The following is an 18,896-nucleotide window of genomic DNA, read 5'->3' as shown; positions in this document are numbered from 1 at the left end:
ACATTCAGAAAAGCGTATTATCATATTAAAATACACAAGAATATATTGATTTCATAGTGGTGTGTTGTCATCAAGAGTTGGCTGTGTTAGGCAGCCACCTCTCTAATTAAATATGGTTCTTTGTTCCATATGCAAGTGCAGTTATAGCAGCGACTTTAGCTTTGTAATATAATCCAGGTGGGGTTTTGCTACATTTCTTTAGTTCGCGTCTAGTTCATAAGGACTCTGAGCCAAGGAAATGAAAGTCTGTGCAAGTGGAATGTTCTAACTGGAACGTTAAACCTTCCGTGTAAAACAGAATCTCAGTGTTTCGCAGAAGGTGTGCACAGATCAAAGCTTTTTTCCTTGTGTTGTTACTTTTACTGAACAAACCAGGAAAAGTGAACAGCTCCTCAGATTAACGTTTTACACCAAACAGGAAAACAAAGTTGTAAAACATGACTGTGGAAATGGATTGAAAATGTGGCATTTAAATTATTGATTTAAAAGTCAGTTTATTCCCTTTCACTTCTCAGGAAAATGGAAGTATCCTACCAACAAGGTAAATTTCAAGCTGAGATGCTCTTTCTATATGATGCATATGTATATTTGAGGCTCTCCTGACATCTGAAAAGTTTGTGGAAAAACGAAAACATGTTTAGAGGCAGGGGAAGTTTTATATGCATAAGTATATAGACATGTAGTTGTATTATCTGTGTGTATATGTAGTTGATGATGATCTCAAAATTTATGATGATATTTAATATATATGATGAACTGAGCATGGGTACAGATTCGGTGGAGGGAGAATTAAACAAGTCAATTTGAATCCCCATGTATAAGATGAAATGTAAATTTGTTAAAAGAATTTAGGTGATTAGATAACTGAAGTGTGAAGATATAACCCATTAGGGGTGTCATGCCAAATTAGCATTACCAGACTTTTAACGACCTCCCATTTGTATAATCCTTATTTACACTTGCACCTGATGTCTGCAACAGACAAGCCCTCCTGTGGTACCACAGAGCCATTTTAAATGCATTGTGTTGCTAAAGAGGAATATTGGGCTGAAAAAGAAACAGCGTTGTGACAATTTTCATAGGGTTACTCTAGTTTTCAGCACTCGGCACTGATGCTGCTTATATCCATTGCCCTTGTACAGCTAGTATCGCTACCCCTTAAAAATTGAGGTGTTATTCACTTAAAAGAAAGCTTTAGGGAAAGAGAATCCTGTTTCCACTTGCCATTTCCCACATTCCAGCCTTTGCTGGTCAGCTGTCAGTTGTATTGGCTTAAAGCCTTAAGGTGGATAAGGTAAGGGATGGAACTGCAGCTTCTGATGTCCTTCTTTTGCCAAAGACAGAACTTGGGGCTGACCCCAGGATAAGAGATTCCTTCCTGCCCTTGGTGGTCTTGGCATAGCTTGCAGCTGAGCTCCGAACCACATGGGGAAGTGACCCGTTTTGAAAGATGTGCTTTTCCATGTGAAAATGGAACAATTCTTGGATCTAGTTCAAAGCACCCACCTCCATCAACTGTTGTCTACTGATGGGTTTTCTCAATTCATAATTCTTGTCTGTGCTTCAATGCATGCATTCATGAACTTACGCAATACTGCTTTGAGGTATGGGGAAGTGCTATTGCCATTTTACAAGTGGTGACATGAGGAAACTGTCCGACTTGGGAATATTAGCATGGAAGCAGTCTACCAGTTATCAGGTTTCATCCTTATCCAGAATTGTACGAGAAATGACCGTACAGTCAAGAACACAAGCCATTATTTCAAATCTGGTTAATCAGATTATTTCTCTTCTATACGAGCCTTAAGCCAAAATGTTTTTAGGTCCCTGGTAGCTACCTCAGTGGTTCACATTGCATCTTAAAGCCTGCTTGGGATTTCTTCTATATCAGGGTCAAAGCTGCAGTTCTAAAATCCCAAGGGTTAATTCTATCAATTTCAGAAATTCTTCCCTCTTCCCATCAGTGTGATGTGCCTCTGTGGGTTAGATGTCCCTGCACTGCCTTTCCTAACCTGATGGTGTCTGGGTCATGCCTTTTGTGTGCGTGAAGTAGCTTGCTTGATTTCGCCCCCACCAGTATGAAATGTCATAGCAACATGGGAAAGAAGGCTTACAGCCCAATTGAACAAATAAGGTGTACAAACCCAGGGTATTTCCTTAGTAGAGAAGTTGCCATCTGTTTTCTTGCGTAGAATTAGGAGTGCTTCAGACTACACAAGCAATCTAGTGCAGCTCCCACTATGCATCTTAGAAACATGAATAAACTTGCTGTTGCGACCATACATTAACGGTGTGGGGGGTTTATAGCTTTTGCATTTTCTCTGAACATTAAAAAGCCTGTATTAAAAATAACAGTAAAATACTGCATGGAGTAATGCATGATTGAATTTTCAGATTTGAAGCAGTAAAAGTCACGCATTTCAGGGCATTTATTCAGAAAATTGCACTTGTTTGTATTGGCAAGGTATGCTCTAATCTGTACCTAAGCAGCAGACTTCCATGCGTGTTGTTTTTAAAAGCTTTAGTCTCTTGACTGGCATCCATGAAGGCATGCAGGGTGAGCACTGATTAAAAGCAAAATTGCCTCAGAAATGTGTAATGTAATGATGGATCTAAAAAATAAGAAAATTAATTACTAATTTATTGGAATAAAACTCTTCTATTCCCTACAGAAAACACTTTCTAAATGCTTTTAAATATTTTTGTTTGTGTGGTCAAATACTCATGTTTCACCTGTGTCAGGTGGAGAACAACGGCACTGAATTGGAAGCCTTTCGTGTTACCTGACCACCTGTATTGCAGTGTAGCTTCCCTGTGCTGACACTTTCTTAACTCTATTTATTGCCTTCATTTTTGATGAAGGAAGTAGGAAATCAGTGGTTTTAGTTACTGCATACAATAGTAATGTGCTCTTTTATCCTATGGCTAAATGAAGTTTCTCCCATAAAAAGGCTGGTTTGCTCTTTTATATAACAGGTTTAAGTGTAAACATGGCAAAAAGAGCATGTATGCAAGTGTTGATAAGGCAAAATAGAAACCACTTGTTTTGACCTGTGAAGAAATGATGGCTTTCATAGAAGTTGATACAGAATGATTACCTGTTGATTTTACAGTTAGGTTTTCCTCTGTTCTGGGGTTTGTTTGTTGTTGTTTGGGTTTTTTTAACAGTACACATGAAAATCTTCTGGAAATCACAAGGAAAAAGGACAAATCCTAAGTGTTGATTTTTACATCCTTAACTATGGCATCTAAACATCTCTGAAATACTCAGTGAAAGACTTGTTTTCAGTGCTTATTAGTCTTTTAGGAAAATACTTTTAATTTTCTGTTACTAGGATTGATTGAGGTTCCCCAGTGGTAGGCATATTTGAAAAACTTATTTAAAGTAATTTTGTAATAGCTTTTAAAATGGTGGGGTGTTGCTCAAGTCTAGGCTTCCACAAGGGAGAGAGCTTAATTATCATGACGGTGATCATGGATTGGACTCGACTCGAGGATGACAATGCAAATAAGAGAACATGAGTGTGGGATCAGTACAGCAGCTTTGGTTGCTAACAGGTAGCTACATTTTATACAAAATGTAAGGTGGGTTTATTTGGGGCAAGATGTTCGTCTGAAGAGCAGTCTGGCCAATTGCTTTCATCAGCTACGGGCCATAAAAATGTGCATCACCGTGATTAACCAAATGACGGTGCCCAACCTTAGTTGCAATGAAAACAAGTGGTTTTGATGACATTATTATTTGGGAATGAAGTTGCTGAGGTTCTACTGACTGTTGAATCACTGACAGACACATATGTGCTGGCTAAATGGAAATTAAAAATGACACTTAAGCTTTTTCCTTCCTTACTACAATGATTTCTCAGTTTGTCTGGGTTCTGCTGTAAAAGCTTAATAGCATTTTAGTCTGGTTTGATTTGTCTGGTCTCCGTACCTCAGGAACTTCCTAAAGCAATTCTTCCTGCATGTGAAGAACATGGAGAACAATTTTACGTGGAGACATCGGCAAAAACAAACCTGCAGACTTCAGAGTGTGTGAAACATAGTTCTCAGGAACTGAATTTGAGACTGACTTAGAATTATACTATCTAGGCTGAATAAGGACTTGTGGGTATTACTTGACTTCTTTTAAGGGGAAAAACAAATCATGTTTTGCAGGGGGAAGGACAGGCAGAACTACCTACTTACCTTTCACTGCCCTGTGGAATTTGGGTTCCTTTTCCCCAAATTTGGAAAATTCAGTTCACACCATGGTGTTTCTCTCCCTAGACAAGAGTCTAGTGTTTAGAATAAGATTTCTATTAATATTACTATAAATCCTTTAAAAAGAAATCAGAGTAGTTAAGTGATTGAATTAGCATGCATTGATTTACCATAAGTGTATAGATACCAGATATTCAGCAATGCAGTTAGGACCCCAGTCCTGAACTGCTGTAGTATGTGTTGTATGGTCTCAGTTTTTCCTAGCATATACAACATTAGAGGTATTTAATTATAAGCTTACAAGCGAGATTGCCTCATTATATTAGTATGTTCTGAATTTTTGTGTGTGTGGACAATCACATGTTCTATATAGCTACACTTAGGACAGTAATTGAGTGAAACTTACTATAACACAGAATTTGGAATGGAGATAACTTTGCACATTTACTAAAAACCATGGTTAGCACTTCCAATAAAATACTTCTACACCCATGTAGAAGTACTGATTGTAGATATTTCTTCTGATGCATCCTAATCAGTTGATCATGCAAACCCTTCCTCGCTCTCAGGCGAGGTCCTTCTCTGTGTAAATAAGGTTCCCAGAAAATCTGGCAGGACATGGGATATATTTGATTCCTACTAAAGTTCTTAGAAACTAATAGTCACTGCACAGGATGCTGATACTTCCAAGTGGTTTGGTAGTTGGCCGCATAGGAACTATGCAATGGCCAGGGACTGCAAAATGGTAAGCAAGAAGTTTAAAAGATCAAGATGTAAGGTGTTGAAAGGTTTTAAACCAAACTCTGCTTCTTTGATTTAATCTGTTTCTTAGCTGTGCTTACAAAACAAAAATAAATAGGGTTAATTAATGCAAACTACCGTTATAGCAATGTACTGTGTAATCCCAGTAAGCCAAACAAACTGGTTATGTACATTATTATTATGATGATTATTAACTAATACAGCCATTATCTTTTTTCTTCCAAAGTATAATTCTAAAATCTTAGATAAATGTAAATGAGCATAGCTGCATTCAAAGGCACTGGGGCATCTTTTTGGTTGTTTAAAACCTCAGATTATAAAAGACCCCTTGACAACCTTTTAAAAGGAGTGTAACTTATACAGAAGTGTTAATATGTGCAGTTGTCCATGTGGTAAGTTGCTCTGAATGCCCACACAGCTTATGTGTGCTGTGAGAATAAAGCCACTTCTGGCATTTCAGCATCCTCCCCTAGCAGCTGCAGGCAGCAATTTGTTTAGTGGCATTTAAGGGTAAGATAAGAAACTCTGTCTATCTAAAATTAAAGAGGGAGTTTTCAATGACAATAAATGCTAAGAGTTCCAATCAGTATTTTCCTTGTATTAATACTTTTAAGGCTATGTTTGTAACAGGTTGGGTTTTTTTTTCCTCCTCATTTTAGAGTTCTGTGTAGATGAAGTGATACTAACAAGAAAAGAGCCTGATTCTTTCTTTATGGGGGGGTGGTAGGGGGTGGGGGTGAGGGTGGGTAGAGAGATGAAATTTGATCCCAATTAACAAAAACCACAAAACCTGAATATACCCTTAATTTGTGGTGGCTTTATAAAGATCAAATATCTGTCAGGGCCGACATATAATTCAAATCTCCATCCTTTAAGTAGCAAACCTTCAGAGATGATGAAATCTTCCTACCATAAGATCACCTATGATAATTTTGCCACAACACATTTGTGCACGGAGGGGTATAGCAGAACAGGTCCAGAAACACTTAAGCTGTTGGGAAGCAATGCCCCAGACATTGACTTGAACCCTCTGGTCTGCAAGTCCACATGAAGCAAGCTTTGCAAAGTTCTGTTCACTTAGCAGTAAAGCTTGTTGTGCTTCGTGATTAAAATGCATGCAGGTTTTTTCATTATGAGCACACTAGAGGGTAAGTCGGGGAATATTGTACCTGAACTGCTGGATTTTCCTGACAATGTTGGGAGAGTGTCTGTGCTAATACAAATCACTTACATCCGCTTGACTAAGATTCAACAAATGAGAAATAGAAATTATTATATTTTTTTCAGGAAAGTTGAAGTCCATAAATACTTGTTTATATTCTATCTCCGTTTTTTCAATTAAACTTAAGTGAACTGAAGTAGCTAGATTTCGGCTAAATCCACACAGCTGAGGAAACCTGTGCTTGCTCTTTCTCTGAATTTTCACTGAAGGGCTTTTATCTCCCCCTAATCCCACCATTTCTGTCAGGACATAATCTCTTTCTCAAATTTACATTTTAATTACAAGGCCAGCTGAACTAGCTAAAATCAATAATGTCAGCATTCAGCAGGCTAACTTCAGCTGAAACCCCAGCCTCTCTCTTTCCTTCTATCGATTTATCTTGTGAACACGGTCTACTTTATTGCTTCAGGCAAATAGGTGCCATTTGGTCAATTTAAACAAAAAAGGGGATTTGAACATTTTTATGATTCTTTCTACAAGCTGCTATTGGAACGATTTGAAGCCAGGTACTGTATGTTAATAAAATAGAACAGCAGAATTCTCAAGTGGAATTTTACTTTTAGAACTGCACTGAATCCTATCTATGTCTTAAAAACAAAACAGAAAAACCCCACCCTGACATTGGATGCCGTTCAGCCAGGGCTGCCTGCACGGTGACTCCTGTCTTTATCTTGTTAGCAAAAACTAATTTTATAAACAAATAGTTTTTCAAAAATCTACAGTAGCAGTGGTGTTACTGATGTCGTAGTGTATTTACCTTTAGCCATTTTTCTGTTAATGGCTTAAAATAAGAAATCAATGGGAAAATATTTTGTTCTTGTATCTCTTAAGAATTCCTATATTGATCTTTTGGATGTGATTTTTATCTACCTAAATGTCACATTGTCCATTTATTTCTCTCTCTTGCCTTTTCTGTGTATTGCTGACTGCTTGTTTCTGCTGTTCGCATCCTCCCCCCCCCGCCCCGTCCCCGACAAAATCAGTGTGGTGAATAAGCAATTCTGCTTTCCATAAACATTGTAGGAAAAATTAGAATAAAACTAGGGTGACGTGAGAACTTTTAATACATATGCAGATATCCTCTCTGAAGAGGAAAAAAGGTGTGAGAGACGCATACCTGCTACTTTCTGGCTTCAAGGCAGTTTGTAAATAGAACACATACAAGAGCTCTCAAAACTGTTGTTTTAAACAATGCTTTTCGGAAAGGTATTCTCGTCCTTAAAAAAAAAAAAAGGGCAGGGAAATTTTAAATGCTAAATAAAGTCTGAGCAATTCTACATTACAGATACAGTCTATCAAATATTTTTCTCAGCTAACCTTGTTCATGCCAAAGGGCCTGTTTGTTTGTAACTGTTTCTGTCATAAAAGGAAGTTTACTTTTCCAAATCCTGATGATTCTAAAGTGTGCTTATAACAGAATCTTCTGAGTTAATTCTGTTTCACTTCAATACAATGCACTTGAGAAGGGCTTTTTCCCTTTTTAGCCTATGACAGGAGCTGAGATGGAGTCCTATCCTGCCACCTTTCCAGGTACATAAATTCAAGATGGCTCCCTTCAGTGAAATATTAAGTGCTACTGAAAAAAACACTTTTATGGAGGCACCATTATCCCTCTTGAAAGTCAAGTCCCCAGCCTAATAAATGTCAGGCGATCATTTTGTTTGCTGTTTAGCCTAGATATTCCTCTGGCTTAGTTCCATCTTTTTATGCTTAATTATAATTTCCCTTATTGCTGGTTCTTCTGCTAGTTTTGAGACCCTTTTCCAACACACAGATTAGTCCTTTAAATTTGTTTTTTTAACAATGTTCTTCAAAGTCTTTTGACTTTGGGAAGGGAAGTTAGATAACAAGGTGAATGTGGCGTAGTCATTGCTTTCATTGGAGAATGTGATGTGGGCATGACTGAGTAAGGAGTAGTAGGGTAAGGCATGCTCGTCAGCAGCAGCATCACCAGCCAACAGCAAGATCGCCTGTGTCTGTCTACAGCTCGCAGGCACGTTCTCACCTCCCTTCTGAGAACATAAGAATGAAAAGGGGATGATCTGTCTTTGCATCGCAATCCATGCTAACCTCTGTTCTCAGGAAGCATTGGATGGCTCGAGCAGCATGCCTTTCAAGCCATACTGCCTTAGGAATGTGGGCTTTGGTTTTGGGGTGTTTTCCAGAGAGCAAACAGAGTGTCAGGGAAGAGCTGAGTCGGACACTGGCTTCAGACTGTGGTGAACGTCTTTTTGTCCACTCTGCAGTGCTTGCTGCCTGCGAACATTCGGACAGTTGGGTACTTCGTGAAGTCTTTCCATGACAGCCTCAGGACTGGCACCACTGAAATACCTGCTCTCAGATGCGCATTCACTCCTGTGGGGTATCTACATGTTACTCAAGTAGCCTTTTCCTAGGAAAGGTAGAATGCATCAACCTGCCAGAGCTGGCTCTGGTCTCTATGGACATGGGAAAACACTATCGCCCACGAGTTACATCATGGATGTACTTGCCTCCTCTCAACTGTCTTGTTAAAATGGTCCGCATTTCTCTTTGTTGTACACTGGATGAGCAGAAGGAATGTACTGAGTTGTTGTGGGAGAGGGAGAAGACAGAGAAGTCCCTGTGAACACTTATCAACTGCTGATGGCTAGCGGTCTCTTATCCTGTTTCCTTCTCCAGATCCTATTTCCTTCCATCCCTTGCTTTGAAAGGGGAAGGTGAGCCATCTGCCACAGTTTCCATTAGTGGCCCTTGCCCTGAATTGCCTCGCCCTTAAAACATTTTCCTTCAGTCTTACCAATGTAAGCCATACTAGAGAGAGACATGGGGTCTCAGATAGTCTTAGAAAAGCCCTCATCCTTGAGAGTATTCTGGAATTCTCTCTTCTCTCTGGAGTCAGCTGTATTCAGAAGATCTAGGAATGACTGAAGTGGCCATTCGCTGTATGCAGCAAAATTTAAAGGCTACACAAGGCAGATCCAACTGGATGTCTGCTTTTGTTTCCCCATTTCTGAGAGGCTCTAGCTTTATGGATTTTTGAATTGGAATTGTCAGCTGCCTCCAGGGAGAGGATGTCCAGGAGCTAGGGTAAGCAGGCAGTTAACAGGGCATTCTTCTCAGTGTCCTGAGCTTGGAGCCCTGGAAGATGAGAGGGAGATGTCATTCCCTGTGCAAGGACTCAGCTCCTGATCTAGGAACTCGGAAAGTTTAGACCCGTATGTACCTAGGGGATGGGTCTAGAAGGCTGGCAGCTCAGCAGCTTGACCTCTGGCTGGAGCCAGGCAATGCCTTCCATGTGGTTGCACCCCGTAGGTTACAGGGAACGTGTGGTACAAATGAGCCAAGGTCGGGATGAATTGCTGGAAGACCTTGAAAGGCAGAAAGAAGGGGTCAGGGCAAGTTGCTCTGACTTTGTGAAAAATATGGTTTTGTCTGAAATGAAAATATTTTGTGCACTAAAGCTACCTGGCACTACGGGTTGTGCAATTTCCCACACAGAGGGCAGTTCGTACCAGCTTAGCTTTTCCTTTTTTAGTTGATATCTTGTGATACATTTAATGATGAGCAAAGCAAATTAGCAAAGCAAGAATACTTCTGGATACAGCTTCAGGGCTAGCTAGAAGTGGGTAAGAGACTGAAACTGTCAATTAAATAAATAGCTAAAACATGTCAGGTAAACTCAAGTTGCTTTTCATAAGAAGGCTGAGATAATTTGCCTAAAATTTTAGTCTTGTGAAACCATGAATTTTTTTGTGTGTTCATTTAGGTTGGGGGTGGGGCGGGGGCCTTGCATTTCAATCAATTATAAAAAGGCTTCCTGATGGGGAAAATGCAGTCTATTACGTTAGCGTGAGGGATAACGTCTTTCCATTTTTAGCTGTCGTTGGCTGAGAAGTTCTTGTTACTACTGCCAGCTAATAGAGTTGCTTCTCTAGCTCAGCAGGTAGAGGCATGTGCTGTCTAACTGCTCAGCCTATCTAATTGCATCACTACAGTCCGGGCTGACTGTCTAATCTAGCTGTATAAAGTAATTAAGTTGCCCCACAACTGAGCTGCTTGTGCTGAACATCAACGCCTAGTGCTGCCTTGCAGTGGGCTTGTTCCTCAGGTGTAGCTCAGGCATTTACTGTCTCTTGAGCGTACCCTGGGGGTATACTCATCACTTCTGCCAGCGCTTAGGTGGTTTATCTTGGCAAATTGTGTGTTTCAGTATCTGTGAAAGAAAAATGTTCTCTAGATAATCCTCTATGTGGATGTATTTAGGAATTGAAACTCAACTATTCTCAGTGGTGCTGCCCCTTAACAGATCAGGAAGGAAAAAAAAGAGATACTTTGTTTTATATTCTCAGCTCTGAAGGGTCAATACAGTAGCTGAGAATCATCAAAACATAGGGACGTGCCTCACACATTGTTTTTTCACTGGCTGTGCTTCCCTGCCAGCCGTGCTGGGTGCCCATGGTTCCCGTGCTCATCAGTCATGTGTTGCAGTGAATCCCCACCCAGACGTGGTTTCTCTTTGCCAGGCTGTAAGAGTTTTAGCAGGACTTTTTGATGAGACGCGACAAAGAATTGCTCTTAGCACACAGGAAGATATGGATGTACTCTTTTCCTTTTGCTTTCTACTGCTCTTAGATGTCTTTTGGGACTCCAGGTGTTAAACAGTAGTGCCAATAGTTCCTTTCTTCTATTTTACTGTGATCTAACCTTGACTGGTTAACAGAAATGACATGCCAGCACGTGGATGTGACACTAGAAACTTAAATACAAAAAGCAGTATTGCACCTTAAGCAAACGTGTATTGTTAAAATCCTTCTTTCTGAGGTGAAGTAGCATCATTCTTTGTTGTCACACAACCTCACACAAATTTAAAAGTTGGTTTGCTGTAGTTAGTTACTTTGTATGTTTCTGTTCCAAAATAAGAACAATTTCACAGGCAGAAATACCACTCTGTCTTTGAGTGGGATTGATGTCTAATGCAAACTGAAAGCAGTAACACGTGTAACCAGCACCCTGATGTCTTTGGTCCCACTGTGAAGCATGGAGGGTGGGAGAAGTAAATTGCTTTTAAACATTGAGTTTTTTTGCAGGGCTAGAACCTCAGTCACCTCCAAAAGCACCAGTGGGGAAGACCTCAATAGGACCAGCTGCCCTGAGCTCCCGTGCCCAGCTGAAAGGGAATGAAGATGAACTTGATCCAACCTGTGCAGCTGCCACACTGAAACTTATTAGAGACAAGCTACCAAAGTTACCACCTCCACACACCAGGTTATCTTCGTTTTAATTCTTGGAGAATCCTCTTGCTCTTGTGTTTATTAGTCACAGAAGCACACAGAAAAGCACTCATGAACTAGACAAGCTGCTAAAGGCTGTCTTGGTTTCATTTCGAAGTTACAACTGTTTTACTGAGACGGACATTACTGCTTGATCCTGGGATTTTGTTAGTGATTGCACAAGGCTCTTAAGGTATCTTTTACTACTCTGTTTAGGTTTTATTTGGTATAAATGGGCTCTATGAAGAAATAAAACACTTTCTTCTAACAGAAAAACCCATCCCCATTTATTGGAGCAATTTTTGGTTTGCAACTAAAAAGAACATATCCAAATACTGAAAGTAATTTCAAACATCTCTTGGTTCCTAGTGACTTATGCTGGTAGTGCTGCCTGAAGGTGTGTTTTACTGATTCCAAAGACATAATTGTTGTCAATTCTGTTCAGAGCTTGGTGAAACTCCAGCCTTGCCTAGCATTTATCTGTGATTTGGGGATAAGACTGGAGTAATCTACTTAGTGACATGTTCCTGAAAAGACACTTCTGCATTGGCCAGGAAAGCCCCCATAACCTAGCAAACTGAATGTAATCTCAGAAAGAGGAAGGGGTTTGCTTTGTGAGAACTCTGGAGTTTGAGTATTCAGGTGTACATTTTTATTTTTAATCTTTAAAAAGTTAATGTTTCCATAAGGAAACGAAGACCATTCGCAGCTCTATCGGTGAATAGCCAAGGTCTCCATAGTAGTACTCTGGGTCTTGAGGACCAATAAATTCTGTAGTGGGTGTTGCACAGTAAGTATTATAAGTCTGCAGGATGGAATTTGTCAAGAAAACCAAAGACTTCACAATCTGTGACTGCCATGCAAACATGGGCATGAATTTACAGAAGCAAGACCTTTCTAAAAATGGTTTGCCCCATCAGTAGCTCTTGTGTGATCCACTACTGCCCCCAGTAGATCTCCAGGCTTCTACACCCATGGTATAAGACATTTTATCTAGCTTTAGCTGAATGTGCAGTTAAGCTTCATGGTGCAGTGTGCTGTACTTAGAGTGTGTGGTGCTACGGTCTGTATCTTAAAAAAATAAAGACAACCCTGTAAAGGTAGTTGTAGTCCTAGATCTAAACCAATATTAGGATTGGTGTGAAAATCTAATGGAAAAAAGTGAAAAAGTTGTTGTGATCATTGCTGTTCTGTATTGACTTTTCATCGATTTTCTCCAGTGACTCTGCACCTACTGAGCCAGCAGCTTTGAAAGACCCTGACAGTAAGGGAAGAAAACTGGAAGAAGAAAGAGCTAAAGCTCCCCTCATGCCTTTTGGATTAGATCTTCACTACTGGGGACAGGATCAGCCAAGTGCTGGGAAGATTCTCAAGTAATGCTTTTTTTTTCTTTTAAGACAAATTAAACAAATATATAGATTTACTTGTACTCAGAGGTCATGCAGTGGGGTGACTGCTATTTCTTTTGATAATTACTTCTCTTCTTTCCTTTGTGCCATAGGACCCATAAACAAAGTCAGAAATTCTACCTTAAAATGGGATTTGTTTTGAGAAGATGTGATACTAATTAAATATTCTTTGATGCTTCAAGGCACATTCTTTCTGCTCTTTCATGTTCGTCTATTATTTGCAGCGTGGCATCACTTACTCCAATTTAAATTGGTACCTCATTATGCAAAGTGCTATGCGAGTGCATGACAGACAGTCCCTCTGCTGGCGACTTTACAGTCTAAATAAATAGCCGACAAGGTAGGAGAAAGGCTGGGGAGAAGGTATCAGGGGTATTTTTCCTGTCTTTGCAGAGTAGTAACTGAGGAAATTGATACGCTTGTTCACTCACACAAGAAATAGGTGGCAGTTACAGGATTTGAATTTGGATATCTCACTTCCCATTCTTGTCTGGGAAGGTTCTGTGTTTCTTGGACATGAAGCATTGCTGGCTTGGGAAAAGCTTCAGCAATGCCAGGAAGAACAGACCGGAGGTATACATCAGAACTTGTTTCTAGCAGTCAGTTTTTAAAATACCTTTTTAGCACTAGTATTTTCATAGGAAAGTTGGGATGTGAAGTCCTCCCTCTATGTAAGAATTTCATTTAAGTCCACCAGAACATTAGTATCAGTGTGTACCGTACCTGGCTTGGAAAAGACAAAAACCATTGACTGGCTGGGTTGCAAATCAAACTCATATATTCTCAGCACTATTACTTAACTTAGTTTGTTTTCTTATCAAAGCAAACAAAAAACCCCAAGCCATGATCCCGCTGTGAAGACAGTGTTTGCAGAAAAAACAAGAGGAAAGTGTTGCCCCTGTACCTGATTGCATAAAATGTTGAATATGTTTTAAATTGTTGAAAGCCAGTGAAATTTGATACATAACAGTGCTTTAATACAGTCACTGCAAGCTTTGGATTCTGTCTGCTGTGGTGTAAGCTCTCCAAAGCCTACAAAATGGTTAAGATTTTTAGCTGGGCTTTAAGAAGCATTTGTCTGTGATAATGCCAAAAAGGTAGTAAGGCTTTATTTTACATTGCAAATGAGTTATTCAAGTCATAAGTGAAATCAAAAGCATATTTCACTGCCTGTCTGCCTTGTGCTGTACTGTTTTATTTTTATGCTTTCCAATAAAATAGAGGGCACACTTCTGAACCTTATAGTCTATAACTACAGATATGCCAATCTAACTAAAGATAATTTAAGTAACTCTGCACACACACAATACCATTGACCCCTGGATATAAAATATATTTATTGAAAAATTAAGGTAGTCATTGGCCAGCTCCCTTGACTTTCTATATGCCCACATACTGTCTCTATAAGATACCTAGGAAAAAACAGACAACGCATATAGAATGTGTGTGGAATTTGAATTTTTACAATCTGAGGTGGAGAAGTCTTTTCCCTTCACCTGTTTAACACTACACGTACTTAATTACCGGATTTACAATAAGTTAAGATTTTGATAGTGAGAATGTAGCTACCAGGAAGATGATTTGCTAAACATGTTTTATTTAGCTGGTAACTGTGGGCTTTGCAAAAAGTTTGGGCTGAACCATTTTCCCCACTTCTGCCTTCACTCATACAACTCATTAAGCAAGTTTAAGAACTCTTAAAATGACTTTATAAAGCTGTAGCAGCACTTTTTTGGGGTGGTGGTGGTGTATACTGTGCAGTGTTGTACTATGTAGGGGCTGCTATGCCAGCTTAACTAACTATTTTGGATAGCATGGGCCTTCCAAACTCATCTACCACCCTCCTTGAATTAAAGTAGCTTACTCTTAGGATCAGAGTAAATTAGCTGGTGCAGCACTTCTTCGGACTGTGGCTAGGATATTTGAATTAGCTCATTTAGCACTTGCTCCAGGATTGAGTAAATTCATATTTACTCAAGATTTTGATAAGCTTTCCATCATCTTAGGAAACAAATTTGATATAAATCTGTTGAAAGAGTGCAACGTTTCTCCGGGAGCTGGAGATATCAGTTAACCATTACTAATCTTTTATTCCTGCTAATGTATAGCTGTGCAATTTCCATTAAAGCCTCTGTTATTTGCCTAGACCAGAAATGCTCTCTCTATGAGTGGGAGCGAGGTGTTGATCTTCTAGTTGATTATCTGTTCCCCTTTTGATCCCTCTTACAAAAAGGTTTTACTTGTCACATGCATCATTTTTTCAAACAAAGATCTCATGTTCTGCCTTTTTAAAGCATTGCTTAAATTACAGCAGCAGGAAATCAGAAAACTTTGGGGTTTAGCACTGTTTTGTTCTTTTCTCACCTGCTTGTAAATCGTGCTGGGAGAAAATAATTTACATGCTTGTAGTAAACAATAATATTAATATCTGTGCAGGAATCAGGCTATTTTTAGTCTTGTTCCCAAATCCTGGTCAATGATATATAGAGTGAAACATGATTTTAATTGCGTTGAGGTTTGTTCAGTGCAGATTTTTTGGGAGGGAAGTCAAAATGTTATATAGAACTATTTCCTAATTGGGAAGGTTGGTATGCCCAACTGTTAAATGCTTCTTTGTTCATATGTAACTGTAATTTGATAATTTAGAGGGGGAGGGAAGTTCAGACCACCAAAGGACATGAGAATTTTACTAAAAGATTCTGTAAGACTATTTTGCGCATAGAAATTCTGCATGGTGTCTTTTTAGGAACACTTTCTCCTCCTTGTGTCTGTAAGGCTATAAACACAGAGCTAGCAGTCAGTCTTGTTTTCAGGATTGTTTTAAAACTAAGCAAATAAGAAACTTATTTCATTCTTTTATTTACTGTCTGTTGTACAATCTTGCCACGTAACTTCTGAAGCTGAAATGCTGTACCATGCAAATGTTTGACTGAAGTCATATTGGTATTATAAAGATTCTTGGAGCTTTTTTGTTTAGGCTGAAGTTTGCAGGACTGTGATTGAAAACTTTTTTTTAACCAAAAATTGTGAGAACATATAACTATGTTTAATGTTGAACTAGCCTCCACTATAACTCCTTTGCCTTTATCCCCTAATTTGCCAGAAGAAAGTTATTTGTACTTTATGGCAGGTTAGAATTTTTCTGGCACTAGTGAGGTAGATTTGATGAAGAAATTATGGGATAGCATGAATCTCTTTAACAAGGATTTTACTTCTGATGATTTGGCAAATCATAGAATGGCTTTGAAATTGCTTAATTCCTTTTTTAACGTGGTTCTAATCTCTTTACATAGTTTTAAATGGTCAACTGTTGCAGTAAAACCAGCAGCTATGTATGTGGTAGGTTGCTACAGTCAGGTAATTTCCTCTTTGTAAATTTTTTTTAACCACTTATCTGCTGAAAACTTGCTTAGATAAAATTAATGGGCCTGAAGAGTCTTGATTAAAGTATTGGCTTATGTGCTTTGCTGAATTGAGATCATTGTGATTAGTGAAGCCAGTGTTCACGTATACGTGGCTTTGCAGTCTACAGAAGGCAAAGCCTCAGAAGTAAGAATGACACCCAAGGATATTAATGAGTGAGGGGAATTGGATATGGATAGAGAAAATCCTCTCAAGTCAGTGTGGGACTGATTGGGTGGAAGAGCTATGCGGAAGAAAGGGATTGTAGAGTGTCCTTTATGAATTGTAAGTCCTTATCAAGACATCTGTCATCTGGATATCTCCATTTTGCTTGCAATAAGCAGCAGACATGCAGGCTGGATTTTTTTTTTTTGCTTAGTTTAGCTGTATTTTTTTCCTCTAACTTCATATTTCCTTAAATTTGGCATGGGATTTTTGGTGTTTAACTTCAGGTGTTTTAAAGTTAGATATCTAAGCTTAAGCTGGTCACCTTAATTTCTTTTCATGATTAGGAGAAAGAAACATTTACCATCAGAGGGACAGTCATTGTTTCCTAAGATTAACATCTAAGATGAGTCAGGTAGTTTCTCTCTGGGGTTGCCTGTTTCTCAGCATGGACTGTTGGCAGCCTGGGGTGGCTGAACTGAAATGATGAGAGTACTGTTGAGAAAATACTACACCACTCAACGGTCCTTGCTCCCTTTCTCCCCCACTCCCTATGTCTGCTGGCATGGTACTCATCTTCTTTACACCAGATTAACAAAGAGTATATTTACCTATATGTGTCTGTAAATATAGGGAAGATCTCTAATTTTAAAATAGATCCTCAATGGATTAGCTTAATTTCCTAGAGGAACACCCCATAAGTTTCTCAGACTTACAGACACTGTGTAAGAGAACCTGGAAGACAGAACCTCTTTAAGACTCAGCTGATCATTCGCTGTCTTCCTCTGTCCAAGTATATTGCAACATGCTCTGATTTCAGCTTCTGCTTCTCTGCTGCTGCAGGTTTACAGCTACCAGGAATAAGATCAGACAAGATCAAACTGTCTCCTCCCTGGTCTATCTTCTGTGTTTAATCACAGAAGTATTTTGTTATGAAGAAAGTTAACTACAGAATTACAGTTATTCACTGAAACTGGATATCGAATAACTGACACTGAATGTCAGATCGCGAACTAGAGCTAAGGCTTCACAGAATCACAGAATCACACAGAATCTCAGGTCAGAAGGGACCTCAGGGATCATCCAGTACAACCCTTCTAGGAAGAGCACAGTCTAGACAAGAAGGCCCAGCACCCTGTCCAGACGACTCTTGAAAGTGTCCAACGTGGCCAAGTCAGCCACTTCCCTGGGGAGATTATTCCAATGGTGACTGTCCTCACTGTGAAAAATTTCCCTTTCATGTCCCATCGGAATCTCCCCAAGAGCAACTTGTGTCCATTCCCTCTTGTCCTCTCCATGTGACTCTGTGTAAAAAGGGAGTCTCCATCTTCTGTGTAGCTGCCCCTTAAGTACTGGTACATGGTGATGAGATCCCCTTTGAGCCTCCTTTTCTCAAGGCTGAACAAACCCAGCTCTCCCAGCCTATCCTCGTATGGCAGCTTCCCAGTCCTCTGATCATCTTGGTGGCCCTTCTCTGGACCCCTTCCAGCCTGTCCGCATCCTTTTTGTATAGCTTTGTATAGGCTTGTAGTAAGTTATCAGATTAAACAGGAAATCAATACTAGACAGGCTTTGGTGGTATTTTAGAAACATCTTCATAATACAGGAGTCATAAGAAAGAATGGTAGATTCCTAGGTTTTTCTAAATCACTAGTAAAGCTTCACTTCCTTTTACATGTAAGTTTACAGCAGGTTGATACTGGCATCTTTATGTGCTTTCTTACAGCTTTGTCTGTATAATTTTCATTTGTTGTTTTCCCAGATTTGCTTCTGAGCATCGATTTTGGGCACCCAGTGAAGTAGAGGAAGAGGTGGAAAATAAAGAAATAGCCGAAATGTTAAAAACTAGATACATAACATTTGCTGGCAAGTTTGAACCAGTGAAACATAAATGTCGAGCACCAATGCCTGATGGCAGACTGTGCGAAAGACAAGATCGGATTAAGGTGGGCACCAAGTATCATGACTTCCAGGATTTGTGCTGTGAGGAGATCTTGTTAAAACATGTCCATAAAAGTTTATTTCACATTGTAAATATAACTCAAGGCACTGAAAGAAAATTGTATCTGGAGAAGTTTGTGTTGATGTGTGCTTCGGATGAGAAGCATCCTTTCTGTAAGGAAGCTGTAAACATTTAAAGAACTCTCAAATATTGTTGGCACTCATCATAGTTATTTATTATTATATAATAATTACTTATTATATATTACTGTGATGTTTCAGTACCTGACAGTAAAGCAGAGACAGTTTTTTGCCAGAAAGTTTTCCTCATTTAAAGGCATATCTGATATTAACTGCTTTTAGAAATGTGGGAGTTTGAGAGGCAAAGAGATTTTATTTACAAATTAGGTTTTATGAAAGCTAAATCCTACACAGCCTCAAATTATGAGCACTATTGAGCAGAAGTACTTTGCTTAAATACTTTGTTCAATATCCCTGTTCTTCCTGTATTCCCTGAGACTGAAGCATCTGAATGCACTA

At 39.3% G+C, this 18,896-nt stretch overlaps 1 protein-coding gene across 2 annotated transcripts in view; it reads left to right on the top strand.

Annotated features, from left to right (window-relative positions):
- Positions 1–18,896, top strand: part of UVSSA (UV stimulated scaffold protein A) — a 58,163-nt gene that overhangs the window by 27,016 nt on the left and 12,251 nt on the right. For both annotated transcript variants that reach the window (XM_075092087.1, XM_075092086.1), the window contains exons 8-10: positions 11,257–11,434; positions 12,660–12,812; positions 18,178–18,361. In XM_075092087.1, the coding sequence (XP_074948188.1) occupies positions 11,257–11,434; positions 12,660–12,812; positions 18,178–18,361 (515 nt within the window). The remainder of the gene's footprint in view (positions 1–11,256; positions 11,435–12,659; positions 12,813–18,177; positions 18,362–18,896) is intronic.

Source organism: Phalacrocorax aristotelis, chromosome 4, assembly GCF_949628215.1.
Source record: "Phalacrocorax aristotelis chromosome 4, bGulAri2.1, whole genome shotgun sequence".
In the NCBI taxonomy this organism is placed as follows: domain Eukaryota; kingdom Metazoa; phylum Chordata; class Aves; order Suliformes; family Phalacrocoracidae; genus Phalacrocorax; species Phalacrocorax aristotelis.
This window is presented reverse-complemented; position numbering and strand designations above follow the sequence as displayed.